This window comes from Engraulis encrasicolus, chromosome 17 (genome assembly GCF_034702125.1).
Source record: "Engraulis encrasicolus isolate BLACKSEA-1 chromosome 17, IST_EnEncr_1.0, whole genome shotgun sequence".
Lineage (NCBI taxonomy): Eukaryota > Metazoa > Chordata > Actinopteri > Clupeiformes > Engraulidae > Engraulis > Engraulis encrasicolus.
This window is the reverse complement of record NC_085873.1, coordinates 17,544,555-17,572,516: the sequence shown is the minus strand read 5'-3', so window position 1 is coordinate 17,572,516 and position 27,962 is coordinate 17,544,555. Positions and strand designations below refer to the sequence as shown.

The 27,962-nt window shown below is 45.1% G+C and overlaps 1 protein-coding gene across 1 annotated transcript; it reads left to right on the top strand.

Annotated features, from left to right (window-relative positions):
• ccndbp1 (cyclin D-type binding-protein 1) lies at positions 1-27,927 on the top strand. The gene is made up of 11 exons (XM_063221190.1): positions 1-197; positions 563-622; positions 762-841; positions 7,373-7,454; positions 8,683-8,779; positions 9,517-9,590; positions 13,854-13,930; positions 15,215-15,468; positions 17,377-17,437; positions 26,937-26,983; positions 27,580-27,927. The coding sequence occupies exons 1-11, from the start codon at positions 38-40 to the stop codon at positions 27,686-27,688; spliced, it is 1,101 nt and encodes a 366-aa protein (XP_063077260.1). The 5' UTR covers positions 1-37; the 3' UTR covers positions 27,689-27,927.
• Positions 27,928-27,962: the final 35 nt, after the last annotated feature.

Here is a 27,962-nt window from a genome sequence, read left to right as displayed (position 1 = left end):
CTGGTCGACGAGTTCCCATCCTCTCCTGTAGACGGCGATGTTGTGCTTGGTTTCGCTCGTTCCCTCTGAGGGAGAGAGTAACACGAAGAACATTCATGTTGTTGTCAACATGAGTGCAGACAACTCGTGTACAGATGTTTTAGTGCCCCTACGAAACCTTTGTAACGCGATTAGGTGTATACGAGACCGAGTAAAAGGTAAGACTGGCCTGTGACATATTCTTTTTATCACACTGACAGAAAATAGGGCCATTGACACACTGAACTACCTATAGTTAGCTTGTTACAATGTTGCCACCATCAATGTTGCTAGTTGGCTAGCTATCCAGAAAATGTGTGTCATGTTTTAATTACACGTTATTTTGCTGTTATTTAAAAGTGACACTGGCACTGAAGTATTTCAGTTACTCTTGTCACCGGCTTTGTGAAGAATTCATCCTGGTCTCTTAATTACACCCTTGTGTTAAGATCTACCCTACAACAAACTGCTAAACGTGGTCATGGATATTAAACGTTTTCCTATGCATCCTGATGTGTTTGTTGTTCTGCTTTGCCTTTTGCAGATGGAGAATCTAGCGACTGCAGTGGGGAATTTAACATGGCTACATTCTGGAACACTTTGCGTTGAGTATACTGCTCTTGTAGCCTACTTTATTACAGTGTTATCTCTGACCTGTGCTACCAAGTAACCATCTGCCTGAACTATCCCTTTTGCACCTAAGTTCTGTTGTGTTAAAAACGGTTGTATCTTTTCTGGTCCAGTTCAAGCAGTGAAGGCCACGTCCCAGGAAGCCACTAAACTCAGCCTGGCGTTCTCTAAACCACCCCTACCTTCATCACAGGTCAGTGGCAATAATGTGTTCTGCCAACAACACCACGGAATTGTAAAGTTATGACTTGTAGAATAAAGGGATAAACCGTGTTCTCAGTCGGAGTCTTTATTTACGTGGCTTCATGGTTTGCCTGTTACACTTGTTCTGGTGTCTTGCGTACAGTTCATGTATTACAGTGCCGTAACCACCACACTGCCACCCAGTGGTCATATGATATCATTACATCCTCCTTTCTCTGAGGTTATTCAACAAGTTAATAAAATGGGCCAACAGCCGTTACACAACTAGACATGGATGCTTAACCCACATCATTCCGAAGTATCATGAAAAATTGACAACTAACATACATCAACTTAACATTTCATAACATCCCCCTTTCTCCAACATTAATCAATAGAGTGAAATAGAAGTGAACTCGGTGGTCTCATCCGGACTGGACCTGTAAGTGAAACAGTAATCATACAGTAGGCATATTCAGAAATAGAAGTGAACTCAGTGGTCTAATCCGGACTGGACCTGTAAGCGAAACAGTCATCTCATACAGTAGGCATATTCAGAAATGCTTTTTTTTTTCCAGGTATGGACGGTAAGCAATGTTAGTTAATAATAAACCGATCTGTAACTGTAACATCAAAGGTAAGTTATGCATATGCAATAAAAAGGATATAATCTTGATTCAAGTCCTTTCACAAGTCCATCAGCACTCTTGATCTCTTAGATCTGCTGGACCTGCGGCAGACAGGTGCATCTGTCTCTGGTGTAGGTGTCTGCTGCTCTCCAAACTGGTGTGTGTTGGGAAAGTTCTCAAATGTCTCTTTTGTTCTGAGCAGGCACCTGCGATTCCTCCGGAGTACCTGCCCGTCCTCCGTTTTCACTGCATACGACCTTGGGCCCACCTCTTTGAGCACCACTGCTTTTCTGCTCCATGAGTGGGGCTCCTCGATTCTGACCACGTCGTGTTCTGAGAGGGGTTCGAGACGTCTGGCTGTCTTGTCGTGATGCTTTTTCTGTGCCCATTTCAACTGCATGTGCTTTTGTTTGGGCACAGTGTTTTTCTTTCTTGGCATTTGTGGCAGCGTGTTGCGCAGTTTGCGGTTCATGAGAAGTTCTGCGGGGGATGCTCCACATGCCAGAGGAGAAGACCGATAGGTCAACAGTGCCAGGTACGGGTCTGATTTAGTCTCTGCAGCCTTCTTTAGAAGTCTCTTAACGATCTCAACGCCTTTCTCTGCCTTTCCATTCGCCTTTGGATAGAGGGGGCTTGAGGTTGTGTGATGAAACCCATACTCCTCTGCAAATCTCTGAAACTCTTGGCTGCTATACTGTGGGCCGTTGTCACTGTGGACGACCAGTGGAATGCCATGTCTGCTAAATATGCTTTTCATGCGTGTGATAACAGCACTGGCAGATGTGCTGCTTAGCTGCACTGCTTCGGGATAGTTGGAGTGATAGTCTATCACTAAAATAAAGTCTTTTCCATTTACGTGAAAGAGATCTGTTCCAACTTTTTGCCATGGCTCTGTTGGCATTTCGGGGATCAACATGGGCTCTTTGGCTTGCTTGTATCTGTGTTTTAGGCATGCCTCACACTTACTGGCCATTGTCTCGATGTCTCTGTTTATCCCTGGCCAATAGACAGCATCCCTGGCTCTTGCTCTGCATTTTTCTATGCCCAGATGCCCCTCATGGATTCTGTTCAGCATGTCTTCCCTCATAGATGCAGGGATGACGATCCTGTTCTGTCTTAGCAGTAGGCCATTTGACATGCTCAGCTCTGCCCTGATAGAACAGAATTGTGGAAGTGTCCCTTTTTTCCAACCCTTTTTGAGTTTTTCTGCCACTGCCTGCAGTGTTTCATCCTGCTCTGTTTCTTTTGCAATCTTCTTGAGCACCCTGTCCGACACTGGGAGGGAGGAGACAACTAAGTTAATGTGCCTTTCAACCTCTTGGGATGATTTTGTTTCTGTCTTTCTATCTGGCGTGACTGCTTGTGGCGGTACAGGTGCTCGGGACAGTGCGTCAGCTAAGACTATGTACTTTCCTGGTGTGTAGACTAAATCCATGTCATATCTTTGTAGCCTCATCATCATACGTTGGATCCTGGGAGACATGTCATTCAGATTCTTTTTGTAGATGGAGATTAGTGGTTGGTGATCTGTTTCACATGTGAATGTAGGCAGCCCATATATGTATCCATGAAATTTGTCACACCCAAACACTAATCCCAGTGTCTCTTTCTCAATTTGGGCATACCTCATTTCGGTTTCGGTCATTGATCTTGATGCATACGCGACTGGTCGCCAGTGGCCAGCGTCGTCCGCCTGGAGCAGCACGGCTCCTAATCCGTCTTTGGAGGCATCTGTGGAGAGTTTGATTTTGCGAGAGGGATCAAAGAAGGTAAGTACTGGTTCTTTAGTAAGTGTCTGTTTAAGCGCCTCCCACTCTTTGTCATGTCTGTCTGTCCACTCGAACCCTCTGTCTTTTTGCAGCAGCTCACGGATGGCTACTGTTTTTGCAGACAGATTTGGAATGAACTTGCCTAGGAAATTCACCATTCCCATTGCTCGTAGAACTCCCTTCTTGTCTGTGGGGGCTGGCATGGCGAGAATAGCCTGGACTTTGTTGTGATCTGGCTCTACGCCTTCCCCGGATAGCTTGTCACCCAGGAATGTTATCTCTCTGGCCCCAAACTGGCATTTGTTTTCATTTAATTTTAGCCCGCTAGACTGAATTCTTTTCAGGAGGGTCAGCAGCCTGTCATTATGCTGTTGTAGTGTTGCGCCCCATACAATTATATCATCGATGAAGACCCGGGTGCCCTCTAGTCCCTCAATGATTGTTTCCATCGCTCTATGGAAAATTTCGGGGGCTGACTTAATTCCAAATGGCAGTCTAAGAAAGCAGTATCTGCCAAATGGTGTGTTGAATGTGCAGTACTTGCTACTCTCAGGGTCTAGTTTCAGTTGCCAGAAGCCATGTGATGCATCTAGTTTGCTGAAGAATTTTGCCCCTGCCATCTCACTCATGATCTCTTCTCTTGTTGGTATCTGGTAATGTTCTCTTTTAATGTTCTCATTGAGATCTTTGGGGTCTAAGCACACTCTTAACTCACCATTGGGTTTCTTTACACATGTAATGGAGTTCACCCAGTCCGTCGGCTCCTCGATGGGCTGAATGACTCCCAGACCCACCATTCTGTCCAGTTCCTTTTTCAGGCTGTCACGGAGTGGCGCTGGTACTCTCCGTGGTGCGTGTATGACTGGCTTGGCATCACTTTTCAGCTGGATCTTGTATGTGAAGGGCAGTGTTCCTTGCCCTTTAAACATCCCTGGAAACTGGCGCGCTATGTCTTTTGCTGTGTTCATGTTTGGCTCAATTTCACTGTTGAGCTGGAAGACTCTCTTCACTAGCCCCAGGTCCTCACATGCTCTGTCCCCCAGCAATGATTCGTGATCCTCTGGAACCACAACAAACATGAGGTGTTGTGCTTTGCCTTTCCCCTGTATTGTCAGCCGACACACCCCCTTGGTTTCAATTGGCTGGCCATTGTATGTTTTCAGTGGGACCGTGCGGGTCTGAATTTTTGGCTTCTCTGTCAGTGCTTTAAGGTCTTTTACACTTATTAGGTTGGCCTTTGCCCCTGTGTCCAGTCTGAACACTACTACGGCTCCATTGACTAACAGAGGTGCCACCCATTTATCTGGCTGCACCGCATTTACTGCCAACCCTTTCTGTTCTCCACTGCCAGACTGTGTTTCCTTTGCCCCATCACGGACCATGTACACAAATTCTTCATCACTGGGCTCACTGTCTTCATTCACTACATGGACATTACGGCCCTTCTCCTTTGACATACACATTCTGGCATAGTGGTTCAGCCCGTGACATTTGGAGCATGTTTTCCCAAAAGCTGGGCACTGTCTGGGCTTGTGCTGGCCTCCACATCGTGTGCAGGTAAATTCTCTGTCTCTAGTCCTATCTTCTCTGTCGCCGCTCCTCGGTATTTTTCCTTTGCCCCTAACGTCCCTGAAACGATCATTCCCGCGCCACTGTCCTTTGGAAACAACATCCACGTCCCCATGCATTTGCGCGGGCTGCTGGGCTATTGCTAGTTCTTTATCTTCGCCATCAAATTTTTCAGCATGTTGCTTAGTTAACTCCCTTGCCTGGCATATTTGCACAGCATTCTCCAGTTTTAGGTCGGCCTCACTCAGCAACTTTTCCCTGACTTTCTTGTCACGTACCCCAAACACAATCTGATCACGTATCAATGAATCCTTCAATGCACCGAAGTTGCATGTTCTAGCTTTTAGCTTGAGGTCGGTGAGGAAAACATCGAACGTCTCCCCATCCCGTTGCATCCGAGATCTAAAGATGTACCTTTCGTAGGTCTCATTCTTTTTAGCCAGACAGTGATCATCAAACTTCTTCAGTACTACGTCTAACTTGTTCTTGTCTTCCCTGCCGGTAAAAGTAAACGTATTGTATACCTCTATTGCTTCCGTCCCTGCAAGAGTTAGCAACAGTGCTACTTTCCTCTTCTGAGCGGACTCCTCCACATCGATCGCTGCCAGGTACAGCTCAAACTGCTGTTTAAACGTCCTCCAGTTGGCATCAAGGTTCCCTGTAAGCTTCAGAGCCGCTGGTGGCTTTATTGCATCCATTCCTGGTACCATGTAAAGTTATGACTTGTAGAATAAAGGGATAAACCGTGTTCTCAGTCGGAGTCTTTATTTACGTGGCTTCATGGTTTGCCTGTTACACTTGTTCTGGTGTCTTGCGTACAGTTCATGTATTACAGTGCCGTAACCACCACACTGCCACCCAGTGGTCATATGATATCATTACAGGAATTTTCACTGTAACTAGTATGCCCATACTGTGAGTGGTAACAACCTACTTAACGTACCATGCATTCTTCCACATTTGCATCACATTCCTACTTAACACATTTTATCTGGCCCACTTCTTTTTCGTGATGTCTGACAGTTGGCCCCATTCTGGCTTGGTCGTTGTCCCAAAATGGCCCAATTACCGTATGCTGACAGTTATTTTCAGTGTCGGCCCAGTGTTGGCTCAGTTACTGCAATTTTGACCGTTATTTTCAGTGTTCTAAGAAGTGTTGGGCCAGTCACGATAACCAGTGTTTCAGCCGAGCGTCAGCTCACAGCCGACAGTGGCAGCATTCTACCAGAATTGGGCCAACTCAAAAACAGTACCATCGTGCCAACTGTATTCTAGAAGTATTGGCCCAGGCACGATAACCAGTAATCCAGCCGAGCTGACGCTCAGCCGACAGTGCCGACATTCAGCCAGAATCGGGCCGACTGTACTTCCTACCTTCCAAGGTGCACCGTGTAATAATTTTAGCAGTTTATTTCCAGAATTCATGCTGCCCATTCACCAATGTTACCTTTTTTCATTATTACTTACAAGTATTCATTATGACTGGGGGAATTGCTGGGGGTTTTTTTTACATAAAAACGGGGATCTCTCCATGTCCACCATTTTGAATTTGCATAAATAGACACCTTTAGCTGAAACTCTTCCTGTACTTTGGTCCTACTGGTAATTTAAATATTAATTTATTACTTAGTAGTAGATTCTATAGTCATTAAAATATCAAAGTTCACAGGCAGCTCAGTTTCAATGAGGAGCATAGTTGCAATATCTACCCTGGTCACCATCCTACACAGTGCACCTTTAAGATTTCGTAACACTTCGCCTGGTCTTACCATCCTTTATTTGGAGGGAAATGGGTGAACAGACCAGACTTTGTGGCACTTTTTGTCGTCAATAAATTCCAAGTAGACATCATAAAATTTGTGCAATGCTTTTGTAGGTATAGGTGAAGATTCAAGTACACGTTTTGTCACAGTGACAATATGTCAAGAACATTGTGTGCACAAAGTAACACTTCACAGTCATAATACAGGTATTGAGCTTTTATACATAATCTTAGACATAAACATACAACATGACTGTCCGTGTACTAATTACTAATAACTAATCCAAAATGCTGCAGTTAGAATTCTAACAAAAAACAAAGAAAAGAGATCACATCACTCCAGTACTTAGGTCATTACACTGGCTACCAGTGAGTTTAGAATTGAGTTTAAAACTCTTCTGATAGTTTAGTCTAAATGGCGTAGTAAATATATTGTAGATGTGTAAGAGCAATATCATCCTAATAGATGTCTTAGATCTTCACTCAGAGTCTCTCCTACTGCTTGTGCCAAGGGTCAAATCCAGTTAGGGTGAAATGGCATTTAATCATTTATGCTGCCAAATGCTGGGACCAGCTTCCTGTTCAAATTAGAAGTGCCCCAACAGTGGTTTGTTTTAAAAAGAAATTAAAAACAGCTTTATTTTAATCTGCCTTTGGTGATTGTTAGTAACTATCTCTAATATAATATACTGTAGTTTTTTCTTCTCTTTTCTCTTTCTCTATTCTCTAGCTCATTGAATGACAGTTTTGCTTGATAATGTGCTATATAAATAATATTGATCGATTGATTGGTTGTCTCTGTGTTTTGTCAGGATGCAGAGAGGCTGGCTGACTCCATCCAGAATGCTGTGCTGACACTGTCTACAGTCTACTACTGGCTACCCAAGACCCAGGGTGAGATGCTTTGGAACAGGCTACTCTTGAACTAGGCTGTCAACATGCATGTTTATTTCTTTATTTGGAAGAGCTTTATTGCAAAATGACGTTTATCCATTTGGAACATTTTTGGAAAAATGACTTTTTTGTATTGGGCATTGCATTGCAAAATGCATATTATATAGGCTTGAAAACTATGTTCATAAAATAGTTAAATGGCAAGAATACACACGTAGATGAACTGACCTTTCCAATAATAAAATGCAAAAGTCAAAAAATGGCATTTGTGTCATTTTGCAACGAAGGTCTTCATTTAAAGTATTTGTATGTTTTTATGGGCATGTATTGGATAGGACAGTGATGAAGTGACAGGACATAAGTGAGTGAGAGAGATGGGGCAGGGTCGGGAAATGACCCAGGCCGAATTCGGACCCGGGTCTTCTCGGGGGCAGTGAGCCCATTTATGGATGGGGTGCATTATAGGACACTGCACTACTGCACTCCCAGTGTTGAAATACTTTTGACATGACTGTGTGTTTACATCAGCAGTAGGAACCTGAAGAAGTCCCACCAAGTAATAATTAGCATTTTAAAAGCGATGGTTTCACTGTTGTTTGTAGGGATGCACTATCGGCCCCAATACTTGCTCATTATACTTATACTCGTACTAGTCAAACACTTGCCGATACCAGGCACTGATGCTGCAATCACTCGAACCAATGCAACATCTCATCACGTTCAGTTGACTTGAAAGCAGCATGGAAAAAAGTGTCGCCTCGTACTTTTACTAACATTTAAATCTACATGGAAATGGACCATAAAACAAATATCACAAGTGGAAGAAAACAAGGCTATGCATTTATTTTAATTGTATGTTGGGGGTAAAAGTACTGTATGGGTATAGGTACTGGGTATAGATATAGGTATTGGAAAGTACAGAAAGTAATGTAGGCCTACTCGTACTCATATCTGTTTTTAGAAGAAGTGCTATCGTGCATCCCTGATTGTTTCCAGATGATTTTGTATATAATTTCTGAAGCTGTTTTTTTCATCTTGGTTGTTCATTATTTTGTATTATTTTATTCTCTGCTGTGTTCGTTTTCCTAAATGATACATATGTTGTAGAATTGGCCCATAACTGTATGAATACAACAGATCTCAACACATTTCTGCATTTCTGTGATGTCGTTTTTGCTGCGTGCGTGCGTGCGTGTGTGCGTGCGTGTGCGTGTGCGTGCATTTTCAGGTATGATTCTGAGACGAGCAGTGAGGGATGCCACAGCAGATGTGCTTGATGGCATGGCCCAGTTACTGGACATCATAGTTAGCTCCCCAGTACAGAGGTACACACACCCCACATCACAACACACACATACACACACCACATCACACCACACACTTCACAACACAACAAAGACCAATCAGAGTCCTGTCCTTGTGCTGTCGGCTGTCTGGTTCTTTCAATGCACCAATCAAGCACAACACAACAAGGTGTGCCACACAGACCCCTGGTGAATATGAACACATTGATAAGTGCAGCCAACACACACACCCTGTTAATCTTACATGTCTATGTGACCACACCCCTTGCCCATCTGTCGATAGACTTCTGGCCACAAATGACTACCCATTTCTACCTACTGATGACTGCTAAAAAAAAAAAGTTCATGACATGATCATTCTTCTTACTTAATCAATTTACTTATTAGTTTTCACATTGGTGTCCCTACTAGCATACACAGAGTGTGCAGTAGGACAGGGGTTCCCAACCTTTTCCAACTTGGGGCCCACGTGAAATCATTTAGATTGTGTGAGGCCCACCTCTCACCCAATGAACAATACAACTCAAATAAATAGTCAACAGCAACCCACACACAAATATCACTTTGTTTTTTTTTAGAAAATGATTTCAAGGCCCACTTGAAATACCTTCAAGGCCCAATAGTGGATCCGGCCAACAGTTCAAGAACCACTGCAGTAGGACACTGCATCAATAGAAATGTGTTTGGATATGGATTGCTTGTGTTTCTATGCATCCACACACCAATTCCACGTGATGTGTATTTTTCTGTTCACATAGCCTGTCACAGGAGCAGCTGGTGTCTACAGGAGGAGTCTGGGCATCATGTGACTACTTTGAGCAATTGCCAAGAGGTAAGGGCATTTCAACTGACATTAGATTACATTTTAGCAAACTTTTTAGTCTTTCATTTACATACTGTATAAATATTGTGTTTGTATGTGTGGGCGGGGGGCTTTATTAAGTGAAAAGTGAAAGCCCATTGGGAAACTCCAACTCCCATTGTCATTGTGACACAGCACTCCACAGCACACAAGTGAACACTGCACACTGCACACAACGAAATTGCATTTATGCCTCACCCGTGCAAGGGGGCAGCCCTCAGTGGCGCCCCATGGGGAGCAGTGCGGTGGGACGGTACCATGCTCAGGGTACCTCAGTCATGGAGGAGGATGGGGGAGAGCACTGGTTGATTACTCCCCCCCCCACCAACCTGGCGGGTCGGGAGTCGAACCGGCAACCTCTGGGATGCAAGTCTGACGCCCTAACCGCTCACCCATGAATGCCCTATTAGAATGGTACAGTGAGCGGAACAGGAAATGAGTGGGAGAGAGAGACGGGGGAGGTGTGGGATAAGTTATTGGGCTGGAATTGAACCCGGGTCCCTTATGAAATAGTGCAGTGCCCTACCGGTTGAGCCACGGCTTGGCCAAACGTTTTTATTCTATGTGTCTTACAGACAAAGGCATACCCAGCAGCATACAATATGTGAGGGGTTTTTTTAAAACAAACAGTGAGGTGTTAATGGGTTTACTAAGTACATGCTGCTTGTGACTCTTCTTCACAAGTGGATGTTGTTAAATAAGAGCATGCATGACCACTAAGAAGTTTGATTCTGGAATATGGAAATAGATGATTGGAGGTGATGGACATTTACCTCTAGAGGGCAGTGTTCCCTTACAGTTCTTCAGGTGATGATACACCTTGCCATACGATTTTATTTGGACAATTTATCACTACAAAAGTTTTTTTTTTATTATTTTTTTTTTTTTTTAGAAGAAATTGGATCAGAAGTAGACAAATTTCCTTGGAAAATTAGATGTAGGGCTGCACGATTATGGAAAAAATCATAATCACGATTATTTTGGTCAAAATCATAATCACGATTATTAATCACGATTATTGATTTTTGCAGATTTTTTTGAAAATTATAACAAGATGAAATATAACCAAGAATAAATTACATACGGGATGAGCAAAATAAAATGAATTGTAATAATTATGTAAAGGCAATAGCATGAAACTTAAGTGGACAGATTTCAGGCCAGAAACACCAGCCTGTCAGTGTGTTCTGGGTTCAAGGACGCTCTCAAAAGTTGGTCACTATTGCCACGATTAAATCACGATTAAAATCATGAGTTCGATTTCACTATTTTATCACAATTTTGATTATTTTTCGATTAATTGTGCAGCCCTAATTAGATTGCAATAATATCGTTGCCCAAAAAGTTGCCAAGTGTATCATCAACCTTATATTAGAGTCTTCAGAGAACCACCAGAGACAGTTTTATGAAGAGGAGATGGAGCACTGACCAAATCACCCATAGGAGATGAATGGGGACCATTTGTAATGGCACTGTGGTGCATGTGTGTGCAAATATCCTGCCATCCCTGCTTCTGACAGCCAATCATTATCCCAAACCGAACAAACAGTTCCAGTCATCTTGCAGCTTCGCATTCCACTGTTCTTCTCGTGCTGTTGTTGATACTGCGCCTGCACAGTGTCAAAGTCACCTGTGAGAACAGTGGCTTTTAAAAGCTTTATTTTGATTCACAAGAAACTAGTTTAATCAACTTTCCCTGATGGTTTTAAATATATGATTTTCGCAACGGTCAGTTATCCGACAGTCAGTAACTGCTGATTCCCCCATTCATTTTCAGAGGGTCTTGTCTTACTAATCAGAAATAGTCCCCAAGGTGTCGTATCCTATGCAGTCTGTAAACTTACAGCCATATCGTAATCCTCAAATGATGTGTAATAAGTATGTTTCTCTGCTGCTATTGATGGCTGTTTTGTAGCAGTTTGTAGGGTGGATTTTTTTCACCCAGAAGTGTTATGTTACACCAGGCTGAATGGCAGATTTCAAGGCTATTTGCCTTCTTGTGTGGGATTGCATTATTCATACATGGTATGTGTGTGTGTATTTAAAGAGGTTATGACAAAAAGCATACACAAAGATGGCATGATGTAAACAAACAAACGCGTTTAACACCAGAGTTGTATGTAGACAAGAGGGTGTGTGTGTGTGTGTCTTTTCTACAGAGTTTCCCTGCTCGTAATTCATAGTTGATGCAAGTGGATGTGGATGTGGAAGTTAAAGTTTGTTATGGAATTAGGCAACAGCTTGATGTCTAAATGTTTCATCAGTCAGTGTGTGGAAGACTTTGATTGTAGCAGATATCTCAGGAAATAGTAATACAGTATGTTCACTGACCTGACATGACTCGGCCTATTTATCAAAGGGAGCCAGATAGGCTCTGCATACTTCATTCATGATTCAAGTGCATATGAGCAGACCAAAAACGTTTGAGTAATTGCCTTGTGATTGTCTGATAGTCATAAACTCTCCCAGCTCTATCCACGGATTGAGTGCATAAACGGATTGGAAACGGTTCTGACCCTTACACTTACAAAAGATGCCTGCTAAATGCCTAAGCCCATTTTGGGAAAAGGTGCCCTCAGCCTATAAAAGCCTAAATATCTCAGCCCCAGAAGCACATAAAAACGCGAACTGGGTTGCTTTTAAAATCTATGATCCTCCTCTTGCATTAGAAGGCGTTCATTTAGTTCTAACATACCCACATTTTTAATTTAAAGAATCTCAAATCTCATGAGCCTGAATGCTGCATCTATGTCGCTCCAGGCGCTTATGCTCAACTTTCAGCATCAATGGTTTAAAAAATACAGTATAGCGCTTCTAGTTTGCAAAATGGCTAAAGGTTTGTTTTTTTTCCCCCTGAACCGGTCCCCTGAAGTCTTGTAAAAAATATTGTGCTGGGATGTTGTAAAACCCTGGCCATAAAGTTAAACCAAAAATTGTCAGTAGAGTAAGATAACTCACTCCACCCACCCAATGCAATGGAGTGTGCTCAAGTTCGGTCCACCTTCTTCTTCTCTTTCTGTGAGGTAATCCACAGGAAGAGACAGGCTGCGTGTACGTAGGATGTAAAGTCAATGGAAGGTCAAACTGAGGAATGAAGATGTTACAAAAGCAGAAATGAAGTTCACTGTAGGACAACAATTACTCAGTCAGTCAACCCCTTTAGCAGCTCACTGTGCTTGTGAAACATCTCTCTGGGTGCATCCCAATATGTGTCCTTGCCTCCTCCACTTGTGCTTGTCTCCTCGTCCCTCCTCCTGGCCCCTCCTCCGTGGAGAAAACGATAAAGTTTCCCAGCTGTCAGCCTCGCCACAACAACTTTTGAGGGACTGTTTTTCATTCACCATCCCAATTGCAAATGAGAAAAAGACTTTACAATTGAGCTTTTGCAAGATATTGAAATATAATGCTGTTGTCAGTGATGTCATCATGACGAGAAGCAAGTGGAGGAGGCAAGTGGAGGAGGCAAGGTCACATATTGGGATGCACCCTCTGTGTGTGTGCACTCACTGGAACTTTGCCTGGAATTTTGGGAGGACTGATTGGTTCACTTTAGAAGAAATTAAGAATTAAAAGGTCAAGTGACATTTCTGGTACGAGTCACCATCAACAGCTCTCCTGTGTTCAGGATGTAGGAGGATTTTCAACAGCACACACACCTCTAAAGATACTACAGAGGAGTCATTGAGTCATTCAGTTGGAATTTACAAAGATGATCAGGGGGACATTGTATAGTTTTTTTTTTTAACAATCTCTGTGTAGTGTGCTCCGTTATCGTTGCCTTTGATACAGCGAGGACCAGTGGAGTCATTGGCCTGGTTCATTGCTAGCCTTTAAAATTTTAAATAGTTGTTAAATACCACACACACACACACACACACACACACACACACACACACACACACACACACACACACACACACACACACGGTGCAATGATAATAAACCATGGGCAGAAGTCCACAGTGGTCACTTGATTTGAGCCAGAAAAGTCAAAATATTATAAATGGTAAATAATATAGAGTATAATATACTAGCACACAAGCTCATAGGTGCCTGGTAAAATATCCAGCGCAAAATAGTTTGCTGTTCAGTGTCTGGAATTTGTTTTGTCGTTGGCTGGTAAATGTTAACATTTTGTGCAGGTACATAATTTCCAATGATAAATCCCTGAGATCAATTCAATATCCATTTTTAAAGTGTGATTTGCTGATGCCCTGTGTGTGACCCTTGCAGATAACCGTGAGGCCGTGCTGGGTGTGCTGAGGTCGTATCAGGGGGTGGTGAAGGACGCTATCGAGGAGATGGAGCAGGTGAGCCCACAGCACAGCTTTATGCTCCATCTAGGACGCCATTTACGCTGTTTGTTTTAGTGTAAATGAGAGCTGTTGTCAAAAATACAGTTTTAGAAATCTCCTTAACTCCTAACTTATATGTGGATACATTTTTTAAAAATGACATTATGAGAGATGCATTTTACCCCCCTAAAAACATACTATTATATTGCCAAAAATATTCGTTAACCTGCCTTGACTCACATATGAGGTACAGGAGGTATGTGTCATCCTATTCCTAACTCCTAGGGTTCAATTTGATGCCAGTCCACCTTTTGCAGCTATTACAGCTTTAAGATGGCAAAACATTTTGGGCAATTACATGCTCTTAACTTTGTGGGAACAGTTTGAAGCAGGTCTCTTTCTTTTATAAAATGACAATGCCCAAGTGCACACCACAAGGTCCATAAAGAAATGGAAGACAGTCTGTGGATGAACTTGACGGAAGTTCTGAACTTGATTAATCACTATTAGTATTTCCCAGCATTCGCAGCGTTATTCGAAGGTCTGGAAAATGAGTTCTAGACATCAAATTAAAGGTTGTGATGAGCTCTATCTAATTGTACCAAAAATGCATATCAGAAATCAACAGAATAAAACAACAAAGACCTACAGTAACTCAGAAGCGGGCTTCTGTGTAGGAGCCAAAAGGGCATTTACACCTACAGCTTAGATAGGCTTACAGTAGAAGGCCTGAGATCCTAAAGTGAAGTGCTTAAAATGAGGAGAGCTGAAATCTTAACTGCTTAAAAGTACAGTAAATGTTCACAGACCTAATTATGTGATTAAAAAGCTATTAATAGTGAGTTAACTGTGGTATTTATGAGATGAATCACAATTCAATATTTTGAATTGATTGACAGCTCTACCAAATACCAATGAATTTATAGGCATTAGCTGTGCTTGTACCACCTGATATCTGCTACTAGGGAAAAAAAAAACATAATTGAAGTGAAAGCCCACCTGGGAAACTCCAACTTCCCATTATCAGTGTGGCACAGTGGTCACTGAGGCAGGGTGGCAGCCCCCAATAGCGCACGAAAGGAAGCGTTGTGGTGAGACGATACCATCCTCAGGGTACCTCAGTCATGGAGGAGGATGGGGGCCAGCACTGGTTAATTACTCCCCTCACCACCCTGGTGGGTCGGGAGTCGAACTGGCAAACTTTGGGATACAAGTCAGACACCCTAACCGCTTACCCATGACTGCCCGACATTATTGACCCAATAATGTAACATTCACCTGTGACCTATGACCCCCCAGGCTCAGACTGAAAACCAGGACCCTTTCAGCGACCTCCTGGACGACGACGACCTGGATGCGCGCGGCAACCGCGACACGTACTGGAGCGAGGCAGACCGTACACTGATGGCCCCTTGCCAGGGCCTGATGAAGGCGTCCGTGGCATGCCTGAAGAAACTGGGCACGACTGTCAAGAACAACGGGAAAGTGGACACCGCCGACAACGTGGCACAGCTGGACGACCTGGCGGACATTACACATGACATCAGCCCCAGGTGTGTGTTCCAGCGTGCTTGCGTGTGTATGTGTGTGCGTCTGTGTGTGTCTGCGTGCGGACACGTGTGTGTGTGTGTGTGTGTGTGTGTGTGTGTGTGTGTGTGTGTGTGTGTGTGTGTGTGTGTGTGTGTGTACATCTACAGGTTGTCTATTTACATCAACATGTGATTTTTGGTGCAAAAGATTGCTATTATCAGATGGAGTGTGGTTGTATCAAAGATTTTGTGTTTTGCGTCCCTGCCATGTTAACGGTAAATAGTAAATGATTTTCTAGTTGTCACATCGCTCTGTACTGCACAGTATGTGACTTGTTTACCTTGATTTGACACTGGAGCCAGTTGGATTTTTTGGCTATTCAACTCCAAACGTAAAAAAAAAACCCAACATTTAAAAACGAATTTTATGAACTTGGTATGTGTTAGCCAGATAATACGTAGAGCGTGCCACACAGATAAATATTTGAAATAGACCAGTCGCAGGAGTGTGCCAAAGTGTATGTATCCCTTCAACAAATAGAATGCACCAACTTGTTTCCAACTGGAGGACTTTGTGGCCCCACATCATAGAATCAGCGGAATTATTCTTGTCCACACATGGACATCACATACAGTGTCGTGCTCTATGTCTTGGCAGACAACCACAACTGTGCCATCTCAGAGATATCTCATTGGATTTCTCAACATTTGCAACTGATAGGCAATCGAGAGCGTGTACAGTAGTTCGTTCATATCACCATTTCCTCTGAATTCACACTATCACTTGTCCATTCACACAATCACTTGGTTACACTCTGTTGGAGAAATTCCTCTTACCGGTAACTTTAAACCATGGCACACAACTGCTTCTAGTCACACATTTTTAGGTCTCACACACACCCACACATCGTCCTACCTACCATCATCCTATGTGCTACTGAGCGCATAAAGAGGTTCTCACTCTATGGACAGACACTCAAACTCCATAGGTTTTGGAACAGGAAACCAGAGGTATTGCAATATACTCTTTAAAGAAGACTCAGAGAGCAGAGTTAGTAGATTATGCATTTCAGCTCCTGAAGAAGAGAGTGAAGGGAGAAACTCCATCGAAACAAACAAGAACGGAAAGAAGCTACAGTAAAAACCCATAATGGCATCACAAATGAAGAGTACATCCTTTTATACATCTCTCAACTTTTACAGGTGGGCATAGGAGTATGACACAAACCTGGCCAAGTAGTAATCCTGGTTGTGGTAACCTTGAGATAGCGGTAAATCATCTAAGGCTGGAGTCACACACACACACCACACATACACACATCTGGCCAGTAGTCATACATTTCTCACCCAGATAGCTTTATCTCCAGAACTGTGATTTTTTTCTGCTGGTCGGGTTTTTCAGACATATGCGTGACACTACCAAGCACACACACCGTTGTGAAATGTTCAATATTTTTGTTAGCCTATTCTAGGAGTGGAGAACCTTTATCATTCGAGGGGCCACTTCAAATTTTATAAAGTCCTCCAAGGGCCGTACTATGAACAAAAAACAGGATTCCCCCCTGCACTTTAGACCTATTTTTAAGGTGGCCACCTTTACAACAAACCCCATCTTTACTAGGTCCCCTGAAAATATATCTTAATTGTATTGCAAATGTTATATATAAGGTTTTTTTTTTAACAAAATATGTCATATTTTTGTCATGTCGTGTGTGTGTGTGTGTGTGTGTGTGTGTGTGTGTGTGTGTGTGTGTGTGTGTGTGTGTGTGTGTGTGTGTGTGTGTGTGTGTGTGTGTGTGTGTGTGTGTGTGTGTGTGTGTGTGTGTGTGTGCGCGCACATGCGCAGTCACACTTAGAAATGTGTGTGTGTGTGTGCGTGTGTGTATGCTGATTGTTCAATGATGTATTCATGTATGTGTTGTTTGTTTCCAGTGTGGATGACCTGGCCCTCTCCCTGTACCCCCCCATGGATCATGCTGCAGTAGAGCTCAATGTAAGCATCATGAAATCTAAAAAGTTCCTATTTGTAACCCTTTGAAGCGCACACCCGCGTTCGCCTGCCGGCTCTGGCACCTCTGCTCGCCCTCTGCGTTGTGTTACTGTTGTTAGTGGTGGCGGACAGGAGGCACAGTCGGTTGGGGAAAACACTCAGACGGACACGGAAGGGGTTCGGGATCGATGGGTTGGTTTTAATGATGAATTCAAGAGGGTTAACAGGATCTATAGGGTTGATTGACAAGACTCGCATCAGTTTTCAAACGCTAAAAACACATTACTGTAAGATGCTAACACATTTTCATACAAACTCCCATTGACGTTAGCATTCATTTTCATTCATACTGGATCGTTAAAAATACAAAAAAATACAAGCGCTACATTCACAAATCACTCAGCTTCTAAGAGCTTAATATTCCAACATATAAAGTAGCTCAACAAAACGAACTTTCAATGGTTCATATTTCACGTATTTCATACTTTAGATCTGAGGAAAAAGTTTGTTGCTTACCTTTAGGGTTGATTGACAAGACTAAGGGAAATCGCGAACGAACTACAAACAAGTGTCAACCCTACGGGAAAACAGAAGGGCCAAAAGGCGATTCCAAAATATAAAACTCCTTGCGAAACATTGTCAAACAGCGACACCTAGTGGCGCAGCTTTAACACCAACATACACTTACTCAATACCTTACATCCACCCCTTCTTTAAGAGATGGCGTCCTCGACATCAGATTCAACCAAACCTACATGCAGCATAGGCGTACTCAAAGGGGTTTAGACAAACAAACAAAAAAAAGAATTTTAAAATAGGAAACAAGTGTGTGGTGTGAGGTGAGGTGTGGTGTGTGATGCATGTAGCATAAAGTGTAAGGATATAAGGTAGGTGTACATGGGGATATTCTTCATCTAGGGGTTTGCACTAAACTGTCCTAGGTGTATCCAGCTGCTCTTTTAGCTTTGGCTTTTTGCCACAATTTTCTTCCTCTCTCTATCTTCTCTTGGTCACTCCCAGGCTGAATTCGAAACGGGAGGCAGTGACTCGATGACTCTCCTCCTACATAAACAGGTCACTGATCAGAGAGGCGAAGTCAGCTGATGAGGCAGCCGTTACGAACGGCACTAACGAGTGCGCCGTCTTGCGCATTTGATGTTACGGCGATTCTTGCGATTCTATGGGGGGAGTTACGTTCATCACGTTAGCGCTTAGCTTACGCATGCTATTTGAACGGTGAATGATCGTCAGACGGCAGAATCGTAAAATAGGCTATAAATAGATCTAGCGACAGCATATTTGGATACTACAATGTTGATTTATGCATTCGATTTTCAATATCTACATACATAAGTGTCAGAATAAAGAGTATGATAAGGTAGTAGCTTGGGTAGTAGCCATGTTTGTTTTTCAGGTTTCCGGTTGAGAGGGAGGTGGCGCACAGCATGTTGGGTACCAAGGAAGCGAAGTCAGCATCTGATGTATCCTTGAAATATCCTCGTTACGCCCACAAATGCAGTCAACTGCCGAGAGAGGAAATAAAGCAATTTTTCGTTTCGATCCACACTTCATGACTCGATGTCCAGTTAGCTCACTGGAAGGACAGCTGCCTTCCCCGTTTCGAATCGGGCCCCAGTCTCCACAACATGAGACTGGTACGACAGTTTCAGGGGGGGGGCGTCGACTCCTTCTTGGGTACCTCCTTGGGGTGTTGGTTGTTTCAGGGGAGGTGGCCTCACTGGTCACTGGGGTATCTGCCCGTGCTTCCACATTGCCCTGCTCTTCACTGAGCTGTTCCTCCTCGTCTGTCTCAGTGGTCACACCAGCTTCTACTTCTTCCATACTGCCATTCTCCATTTCCTCTTCCCTGTCGGTCCCACATGGCTCACTGTCTGATTGGCCCTCCTCCAAGGTCACTCTGCTGCTTCGGTCCACCGGGAGGAACATGCACTGGGTAAGGAGGTTTCTGTGAAGAACTCTCTCAGGACCTCCACTCTCAGGGCGCACTACGTAGACAGGTAAGTTGGGCTGCTTCTTCACAACAAGGTATGGGCGTGACTCCCATCGGTCTCACAACTTCTGCCTCCCCTCCACATGGCAAACTTTGACTAAGACTCTGTCCCCAGGGTCAAAGTCTTCACTCTTGGCTTTTCGGTCATAGTACCTTTTCTGTTGCTCCTTGGCATGCTGGGATGTCTGGTTGGCCAGGGCATAGGCCTGTGTCAGGGAATCATGTAGTGTCTGGACATAGTCACTGTACTCGCAGGGCTGATTAACAGGCGAGGACTTAAAGAGCAGGTCAACAGGCAGTCTTGGATGTCTACCAAACATCAGGTAGTACGGGCTATACCCTGTGGAGTCGTGTTGTGAGCAGTTATATGCATGGGTCATGGCATCCAGATGTTCGTGCCAACGGGGCTTCAGGTGAGGTTCTAATGTTCCAAGCATGTTCATAAGGGTGCGGTTGAACCTTTCAGTGGTCCCATTGCCCTGAGGATGGTAAGGTGTTGTATGTGTTTTAGTGATGCCAGTACACTTGCACAATTCCTTCACAATGGCGCTTTCAAAGTTGCGCCCCTGGTCTGCATGCAGCTTTGCTGGGAAACCGAACCGGCAGAGGAAGTTTTTCCACAGTACTTTAGCCACGGTGCCTGCCTTTTGGTCTTTGGTGGGGTAGGCCTGCGCGTACCGGGAAAAATGGTCAGTGACAACGAGAACGTTTTCCAGGCCACCTTTAGACTTCTCAAGTGTCAAAAAGTCAACACAGACTAGTTCCATGGGGGCACTTGTGTGGATACTGACCAGGGGCGCCTTGACATTGGCTGTGGGGGTCTTCCTCAGGCAGCACCGCATGCACTTTTCACACCAGGCTTTCACTTCTTGGAACATTCTCGGCCAGTAGAATCTCTCCCATATCATCTTCTGTGTTCTTTCGAATCCCAAGTGTCCTGAGTCGTCATGAAGGGCAGTCTTAACAGCTTCCTGCAGCCTCTCTGGAAGTACTAGCTGTTCCACTTCTCTATGGCAGTCCCGGACCCGGCGGTACATGATACCGTTGCGTACCACTAACCTCCTCCACTCTTTTAAGAGAAGGCGTCCACTTGCGCACACCTCCATCCTTTCACCACGGCTTGGTTTCCGGTTTCGGGATTTAAAGTGTAGGACTGGGCCGATGACTGGGTCTTCTCTTTGAGCTGCTCGGACCTCTTGCGTTGTCATGGCGGGTAGAACCTCCATTCCCACCTCTGCATATGGCTCACTTGACTCTGGCAGCTGACTGCTCTCTCCCTGTGGATATGGCTCACTTGACTCTGGTAGCTGACGGTTCTCTCGCTCCTCTGTCACAGCGGCGGTCTCCACCGAAGGCTCCTCCACTTCCGTGGTGACTTTTGACTCATCTCGCCTCCGTTCACTGCGGGTCACTCGCTGAGGACAGGTCTGCAGGATCTCCATGACTTCTTGGTGGGACAAGCGTGAGAGGGCGTCAGCATTGGAATTGTCTTGTCCCCTCCTGTACTGGATGTCAAAGTTATAAATGGACAGGTGAGAGACCCATCTCTGGCCGGTGGCATCCAGCTTGGCTGTGGACATGACATACTTTAGAGGATTGTTGTCAGTGAGAACGGAGAACTTGCGCCCATAGAGGTGGTCATGGAACTTGTCTGTGACTGCCCACTTAAGGGCGAGGAACTCCAGCTTGTGTGCGGGATACCTCGTCTCAGGAGGGGTCAAGCCTCTGCTGGCATACGCGATGACTCTTTCTTTTCCACCCTGGATCTGTGCAAGCACAGCACCGAGCCCCTCTCTAGATGCGTCAGTCTGTAGCAAGAACGGTAGGCTGTAGTCCGGATAGCCCAGCACTGGCGCGTTGGTCAGCTTCTCTTTCAGTGCCTGGAAAGCCTCCTCACAGTCAGCGGTCCACAGGAATGGTTTGTCGGGGCAGGAACTTTTCTTGGCCCCTCTCCTCTTCATTCTGGGGTCTCCTGAGGTGAGGCGGTACAAGGGAGCAGCCAGACTGGAGTAAGACTTCACGTACCGTCTGTAGTAGCCAGCAAACCCTAGAAACTGGAGTACTTCTTTTCGATCGGTTGGTCGCGGCCAATCCTTCACCCTGCTGATCTTCTCTGGGTCTGTCCTGATGCCGTGTGCCGACACCAGGTGGCCAAGGTAGTTCACTTCCTCCCGAACAAACTGGCACTTTGAGGGCTTAAGCTTCAGGCCATGCTGTCTAAGTCTGTCGAAGACCCTTTGCAGTCTTTCTAGATGTTCATCAAAGGAAGAGGAAAAAATGATCAAATCATCTAAGTAAATGAGCAGCTGTGTGAAGTTCAAGTCACCGAAGCAGCAGGTCATCAGCCTTTGGAAGGTGGAGGGAGCGTTTTGGAGGCCAAACGGCATTCTATTAGCCTCAAAAAGACCCATGGGAGTGCTGAATGCGGTCTTGTGCTTATCATGTTCTGCAACTTCCACCTGCCAGTACCCGGACGTAAGGTCTAGTGTGGAAAAGTACTTAGCTTGCCCCAATGACTCCAGGGCCTCCTCAATCCTGGGCAGGGGGAACGCATCCCTGGTGCTGCAGGAATTGAGCCTCCTGTAATCAATACACAGCCTCAACGACCCATCCTTCTTGGTCACGACCACCACTGGGGAGGCATATGGGCTTTTACTGGGACGGATGACCCCTGCTACCTCCATCTCCGTCAGCATCTGGCGCACGTCTTGGAACTGAGATGGGGGTATCTTCCGGTACGGCAGTCGAAAGGGCCTGGGGTCCACCAGTGGAATCTCATGCTGGATGGTTGTGGTGTGACCATAGTCCAGGGAATGCTGAGAAAACACATCTGCATTCTTGTCCAGCAGCTCTTGGAGGCAGGTGCGCTGGTCTTCATTCTCCACCGCTGCTCCGCTAACATCCACTCCACAGCGCGTCACCACCTGGCCCAGACTAAGACATACCCCTCCATTGCCAGCTGCACACCGATCGTTCTCAGGGAACTCCAACACGCTTCTTACCAGGACTGCATTTGCCAGGTGAGTATGGGGCTTGATAGTTATGGCGCGCTGGGAGAGATTCATGACTCTGACGGGAGCACACCCTCTCTGCACATCGGCAAGGACTTTGGCAACTAGGAGGTCTTGGGGAAGACGAACTGAGGCCTGGCTCTCGATCAGGGCAGTGTATGACTTTCTTCGGGGCCCAGCTTGAATCTTGCACCTCAAATCCATCTCTTTCCCTGCAGGTATACGCACTTTGCGGCCGGTGTACACAGCAGGCCCTATCCACTCATGCGTCTCGCTTTGCTCAGCGCTCTCCACCTTCAGCAACGCTGTGTACCACTCCGGGTGCTTCTCTTTCATCAGGTGTAGGAACTGCTGGCCATAGGACGCTTGGAGGTGGCTGCGGGAGGCCCGAATGACATTGGTGCCGACAAGAAGAGGGACTGAAGAGCGGTAGTCAGAGTCAGGGACAACAAAAGTAGGCACGGCTTTATGTTCTTTCCCAAGAACATTCAGGTCAATGTGCACGACACCATGGTGAGGAACTGCCTGGCCTGCTGCACCTTCGATGGAGAACTTGGATGGCTTTAACCGCATCCCCTTTAGAGCAGGGTGGCTCCGCCAGAAGCTGTGGGTGACACTGGTTATCTGAGAGCCCGAGTCAATGAGGGCCTTGCACTTCACACCATTAACTATTACCTCCCCCTCATTTTTAGGCCCGACTATTGGCGTGCCGTGGTCTCCAGTGTCGCTTCTTGATGTTGAGTGGGGCTCTTGCTGGAGGCCCATGGTTGCCCCGGCGACCACAGGCTTCATGCGTTTAAAGTCTGGGCAGATTGGGGTGTGGGCTTCTCCACAGGGGTGGTGGGTTGGGGTGCCCCAGCGGGGCTGAGAGGGGGAAGCACAGCTCGACAAACTCGAGCGGTGTGGTTAGGCCTACCACACCGGTGACAGACGAAGTTTGGGCGTGGGGTTGCTCTCAACGGCGCTGGTTGGGCTGCTGGGGCAAGGGGTGGTGTCCAGTGGTGAGGGGCGGGGGCTGGTGATGCTAGTCTTAGCTCAAGATGAGACAACTTAACCATCTGGTCCTCCTGATTGCGAGCCAGCCTCTGTATCATCTCTGTCAGCTCAGACAATTGAGTACTTTGGCTGTTTCCCACATTTTCACTTTCCTCTGGCATAACATGAACTTGGTTTACCACCTTCTTGGCTCTGTTCTGGGGCTGAAATGTTTTGCTTTCTCGTGCCAGGTTGCGGAGCTCAGCTTGCAGCTCTCGGAAACTGCTGAAACGGGGTGTCATGGGCGCTATCCTCATGTACACATCTTCCTCGGTGAGGCCTCTCATAAACTGACGGGTGAGCTTACTGTTGCGATCAGGGAAGGGCCTGCCACCTCTCTGTTTCTCCTCCACATCCCGTAATTTGGACTCCAGGGCAATGGCATAGGAGCAAGCGGACTCACCAAAGTTCTGGCTCCGCTCATAAAAATCAGCTAGTGGGTCCAGTGAGCCTTGTGTGTCACCGTACTCTGCTCTCAGTTCCTCAAAGGCCTTCTCTGGGGTCTGGGTATGGGCAGGCAGGTTCAGAACCAACTTTCGGGCCTCACCACTCAGGTGCCTCACCACTGTGGAAAAACGCAGGTGCAGAGGGAGTTCAATTGCTTCCAACAGGTACTGCATGTCATGTATCCAGTCCTCCACTAGGGTCTTACATTCGGGGGTTCCAGTGAAAACTGGGACATTTTTCACTTGATGGGTTTGCCTGAAACCGCCATAGGCTGACACTGGGAGGCTTTGGCTGGCCATGGCATGAGCAGGGACAACTGACTGAGGCACATTTGGAGTCGTGTACAGACTGGGTAATGTGGTGGGGCTGGCATGTACACCAGCAGTGATAGGCTCTGGGGCTACATGGGGGCTGTACGTGTTTGAATGTGGGGCGCTCACATGAGGATTGGAGAGGGGCAAAGACTCAGGATAACCTGGACTCAGAGCAGTATACGAAAAATGCGCTTGGGGAGGCCGTGTTGTAATGGCAGGGGTGCTTGCACTGCTGATTGGCAGTGGCGCTTGAAAGCGTGGGCCAGGCAGCTGGGTTGCAGGGCTTGAGTGTGGGTAATTCTGAAACACCTGCGAGTTTGATTCAATAGACTGGGCTGCATAGGGGTAAGCAACTGGGGAGGGCTTTGCGAACAGGTAGGAGGCTAATGGTACAGTGCTGGCAGTAGATAAGATGTTTTGTAGAGGCACAAGGCCTGTGGAGCCATGTGCGCTGAGGCTTGGAAAAGAAGCACCCGCTGTTTGCTGTGCCAAACTGCTTGCATTAGTGATGGGGCTAGTGTCAAGGCAGAGTGGGGGTACCTGTACTGGAGCCCTGGAGCTGAGCAGCCTGGGTGGAAGGGCTGAGGTGATGTGCTGATCTGTGTAGGATGGACGCACGAGGGGTGGGGTGGAGTGTCGGAGTGGCAGCACATCAGCAGCTGGGGGTAAGAGGCTAGGCATAACAGTGGAGGGGGACTGCAACTCAAGTGCTGGGTTAGTGTAATTCTGTGTCATTTTGCTATATGTAATATGCAAAGAGCAAATGAAATGTCATAGAACTTTAAGATAAAAGTGAATGTGTGTGTGCCAACAAAAATGAAAAACCCCTATTGGTAATTAACTAGAATAAATACCAGTAGAGTAGGCAATTATAACAGACCTATTAAATATGTCTAAAGAGACTAAATTAAAGTATCTTGTCTATTCACTGCAGCATTCAATTTAAAGGGTAATTAAATATCAGTTAGCTACAGGCACAACAGTATATAAAACCCCAAAACCATCAAATATCATTAAAAGATCATCATGTCACTCAGAATTACTGAAAATACACAGAAAAATCATCAACTTGCAATATAAAAAATGTAGATTCATAAGCTCTTTAAATAATATAAAGGGATGAAGATCAAGAAATCACTGGAAAAGTCCATTTATCAGATAAACAGTTCAATGGTCAATATCCGATACCGGTATGATAAACGATAACGTCCTCAGAAATCCAACTTCACCATCCACGGGCACGGCACCATATGTAACCCTTTGAAGCGCACTCCCGCGTTCGCCTGCCGGCTCTGGCACCTCTGCTCGCCCTCTGCGTTGTGTTACTGTTGTTAGTGGTGGCGGACAGGAGGCACAGTCGGTTGGGGAAAACACTCAGACGGACACGGAAGGGGTTCGGGATCGATGGGTTGGTTTTAATGATGAATTCAAGAGGGTTAACAGGATCTATAGGGTTGATTGACAAGACTCGCATCAGTTTTCAAACGCTAAAAACACATTACTGTAAGATGCTAACACATTTTCATACAAACTCCCATTGACGTTAGCATTCATTTTCATTCATACTGGATCGTTAAAAATACAAAAAAATACAAGCGCTACATTCACAAATCACTCAGCTTCTAAGAGCTTAATATTCCAACATATAAAGTAGCTCAACAAAACGAACTTTCAATGGTTCATATTTCACGTATTTCATACTTTAGATCTGAGGAAAAAGTTTGTTGCTTACCTATAGGGTTGATTGACAAGACTAAGGGAAATGGCGAACGAACTACAAACAAGTGTCAACCCTACGGGAAAACAGAAGGGCCAAAAGGCGATTCCAAAATATAAAACTCCTAGCGAAACATTGTCAAACAGCGACACCTAGTGGCGCAGCTTTAACACCAACATACACTTACTCAATACCTTACATATCCTTTAATTTAAAGGTGATTGAAATGGTCACACCCCTCTTCACACACATGCCCGAGTGTCGATTGTAGATTCGCCAGTCGAGAAATTGCATCTTTGTTAATCGATTAATGTTTTAATCGACTAAAGTTGATTAGTGGATTAATTGTTGACATCCCTACTTCAAACCTGTTCCATGTTTCATATCGCTTGTGCACTTCGGGCACTATGTTTCAGTGCATAGGCCACTCACATTGAACATTTCTGTAAATTCAGTGCACTGAAAGTGCCCGGATGCTGCCCTAACAATAGTCAAAAACGCAGTGCTTGAACGATGGACACTGCATTAAACGGCCGGCATGTTGTTAATAAAATGGAAGAAACGTAGCGGTCAGTAGTAGAAGAGTTTGGTCAAGAGTCTTTTAATTCTTTAAGTTATGTTTCTGAGACACCAACCTTTTCATGCCAAGCCATGTATTGTATGCGAGATAGTTGACAGGGGGCGGATGAAATGTTAATACAAACCCAAGACGCTGTGCAATGTAAACAGTAGCCAACCAATATTTTGGCGAGCTAATGCTATGCTCGCCAGTCAGTTCCACTGAGGGCACAGTGCCTAGTGCCCAACTTTTTCTCGAAAGACCTCAGTGCACTGTCTGCACTATGCACTAACCGTCAGTGCACTGACATAAGTGTTTGATATGAGACACGGCATTGGTTTTTCTGTGTTTGTCAAGACACTCACTTCCATGTTGTATTTTTGACAACACCATTCTTCTGATCCACAGGCTTCCAAACTGGCAACTGTTTTAAAGAAAGTCTTAGAAATTATCAAGTAAGTTCCACATATAACCTACCACACATTGTTTTGACAATGAAAACGACAATAAATGGACACCAGCATTTACTAGCGTTATTACCACTCATTGGTGTAGTCCACAAGGTGGGCAGCAAAACCTGTGCTGCCAAAAAAAAGGCGAAGTGCAGTAACTAAATATTTTGTCAAAATTGAGTTAATACTGCAAATGGTCTTCATGATCCAAATGTGTCCTGCTTTAGAGATATTGCTTTGTCAAATTAGCAGTAACTACAATATCCAACCATATACCAAAACCTTGAAGGCATTTTTCTCTCTTTCAATGTTGGCGTAGTTACTGCTTTTTGCCTTTGTAGGGCAGTGTGGTCTTCCTATCTACTTGCATTGCCTGTAAGCACATACTGTACCCACAGTGATTGAAGTGAATAGGAGCCAGGATGTGCCAGCAAACTGTATTTTGTTTTAATGTTGGTGTACAATGTTTGAGTATGAAATGTGAATGTGGAAAGAAGAAATAGTAAAATGTAATATTGATTGATTGATTGATTCATTAATTAATTCATTCATTCATTCATTCATTCATTCATTCATTCATTCATTTTTGTCTGTTTCAGGGCAACACACGTGTGCGCGGAGGCTGATCTGACCTGGGTCCAGTTTCTAGAGGGCGCCGTTGAGCACAACCTACAGAAAGCCAAAGGAGCAGCTGAAGGCACAAATTGAGCTGTGTGTGTGTGTGCGTGTGTGTGTGCGTGTGTGGGTGTGATGATAATGTTTACTTGTGTGTGTATGTGTGCTGTACCAGAGCTCAGATGGACTGATACGAATGCTGTGAGTGAGTAAGTGATGGTGTGAGTGAGGTTTTGTGTGGGTGTGTGTCAGTCAGAGGTACAGTAGAATGTCTTGGCGCAGAAAGGTTGTATGTGTGTGTGTGTGTTGGGATTGGATGGGCTGCAGATAAAATAAATAATTACTATAAATAAAGTCTTCCAATTTT

What these genes read in the sequence shown, in the direction of transcription:
- ccndbp1 (XM_063221190.1), top strand. Translation starts at nt 38, where the DNA reads ATGTTGTGCTTGGTTTCGCTCGTTCCCTCTGAGGGAGAGAGTAACACG. An exon ending in CACCCCTACCTTCATCACAG is followed by an intron (nt 842 to 7,372) that starts GTCAGTGGCAAT and finishes GTGTTTTGTCAG; the next exon opens with GATGCAGAGAGGCTGGCTGA. An exon ending in GTTAGCTCCCCAGTACAGAG is followed by an intron (nt 8,780 to 9,516) that starts GTACACACACCC and finishes CTGTTCACATAG; the next exon opens with CCTGTCACAGGAGCAGCTGG.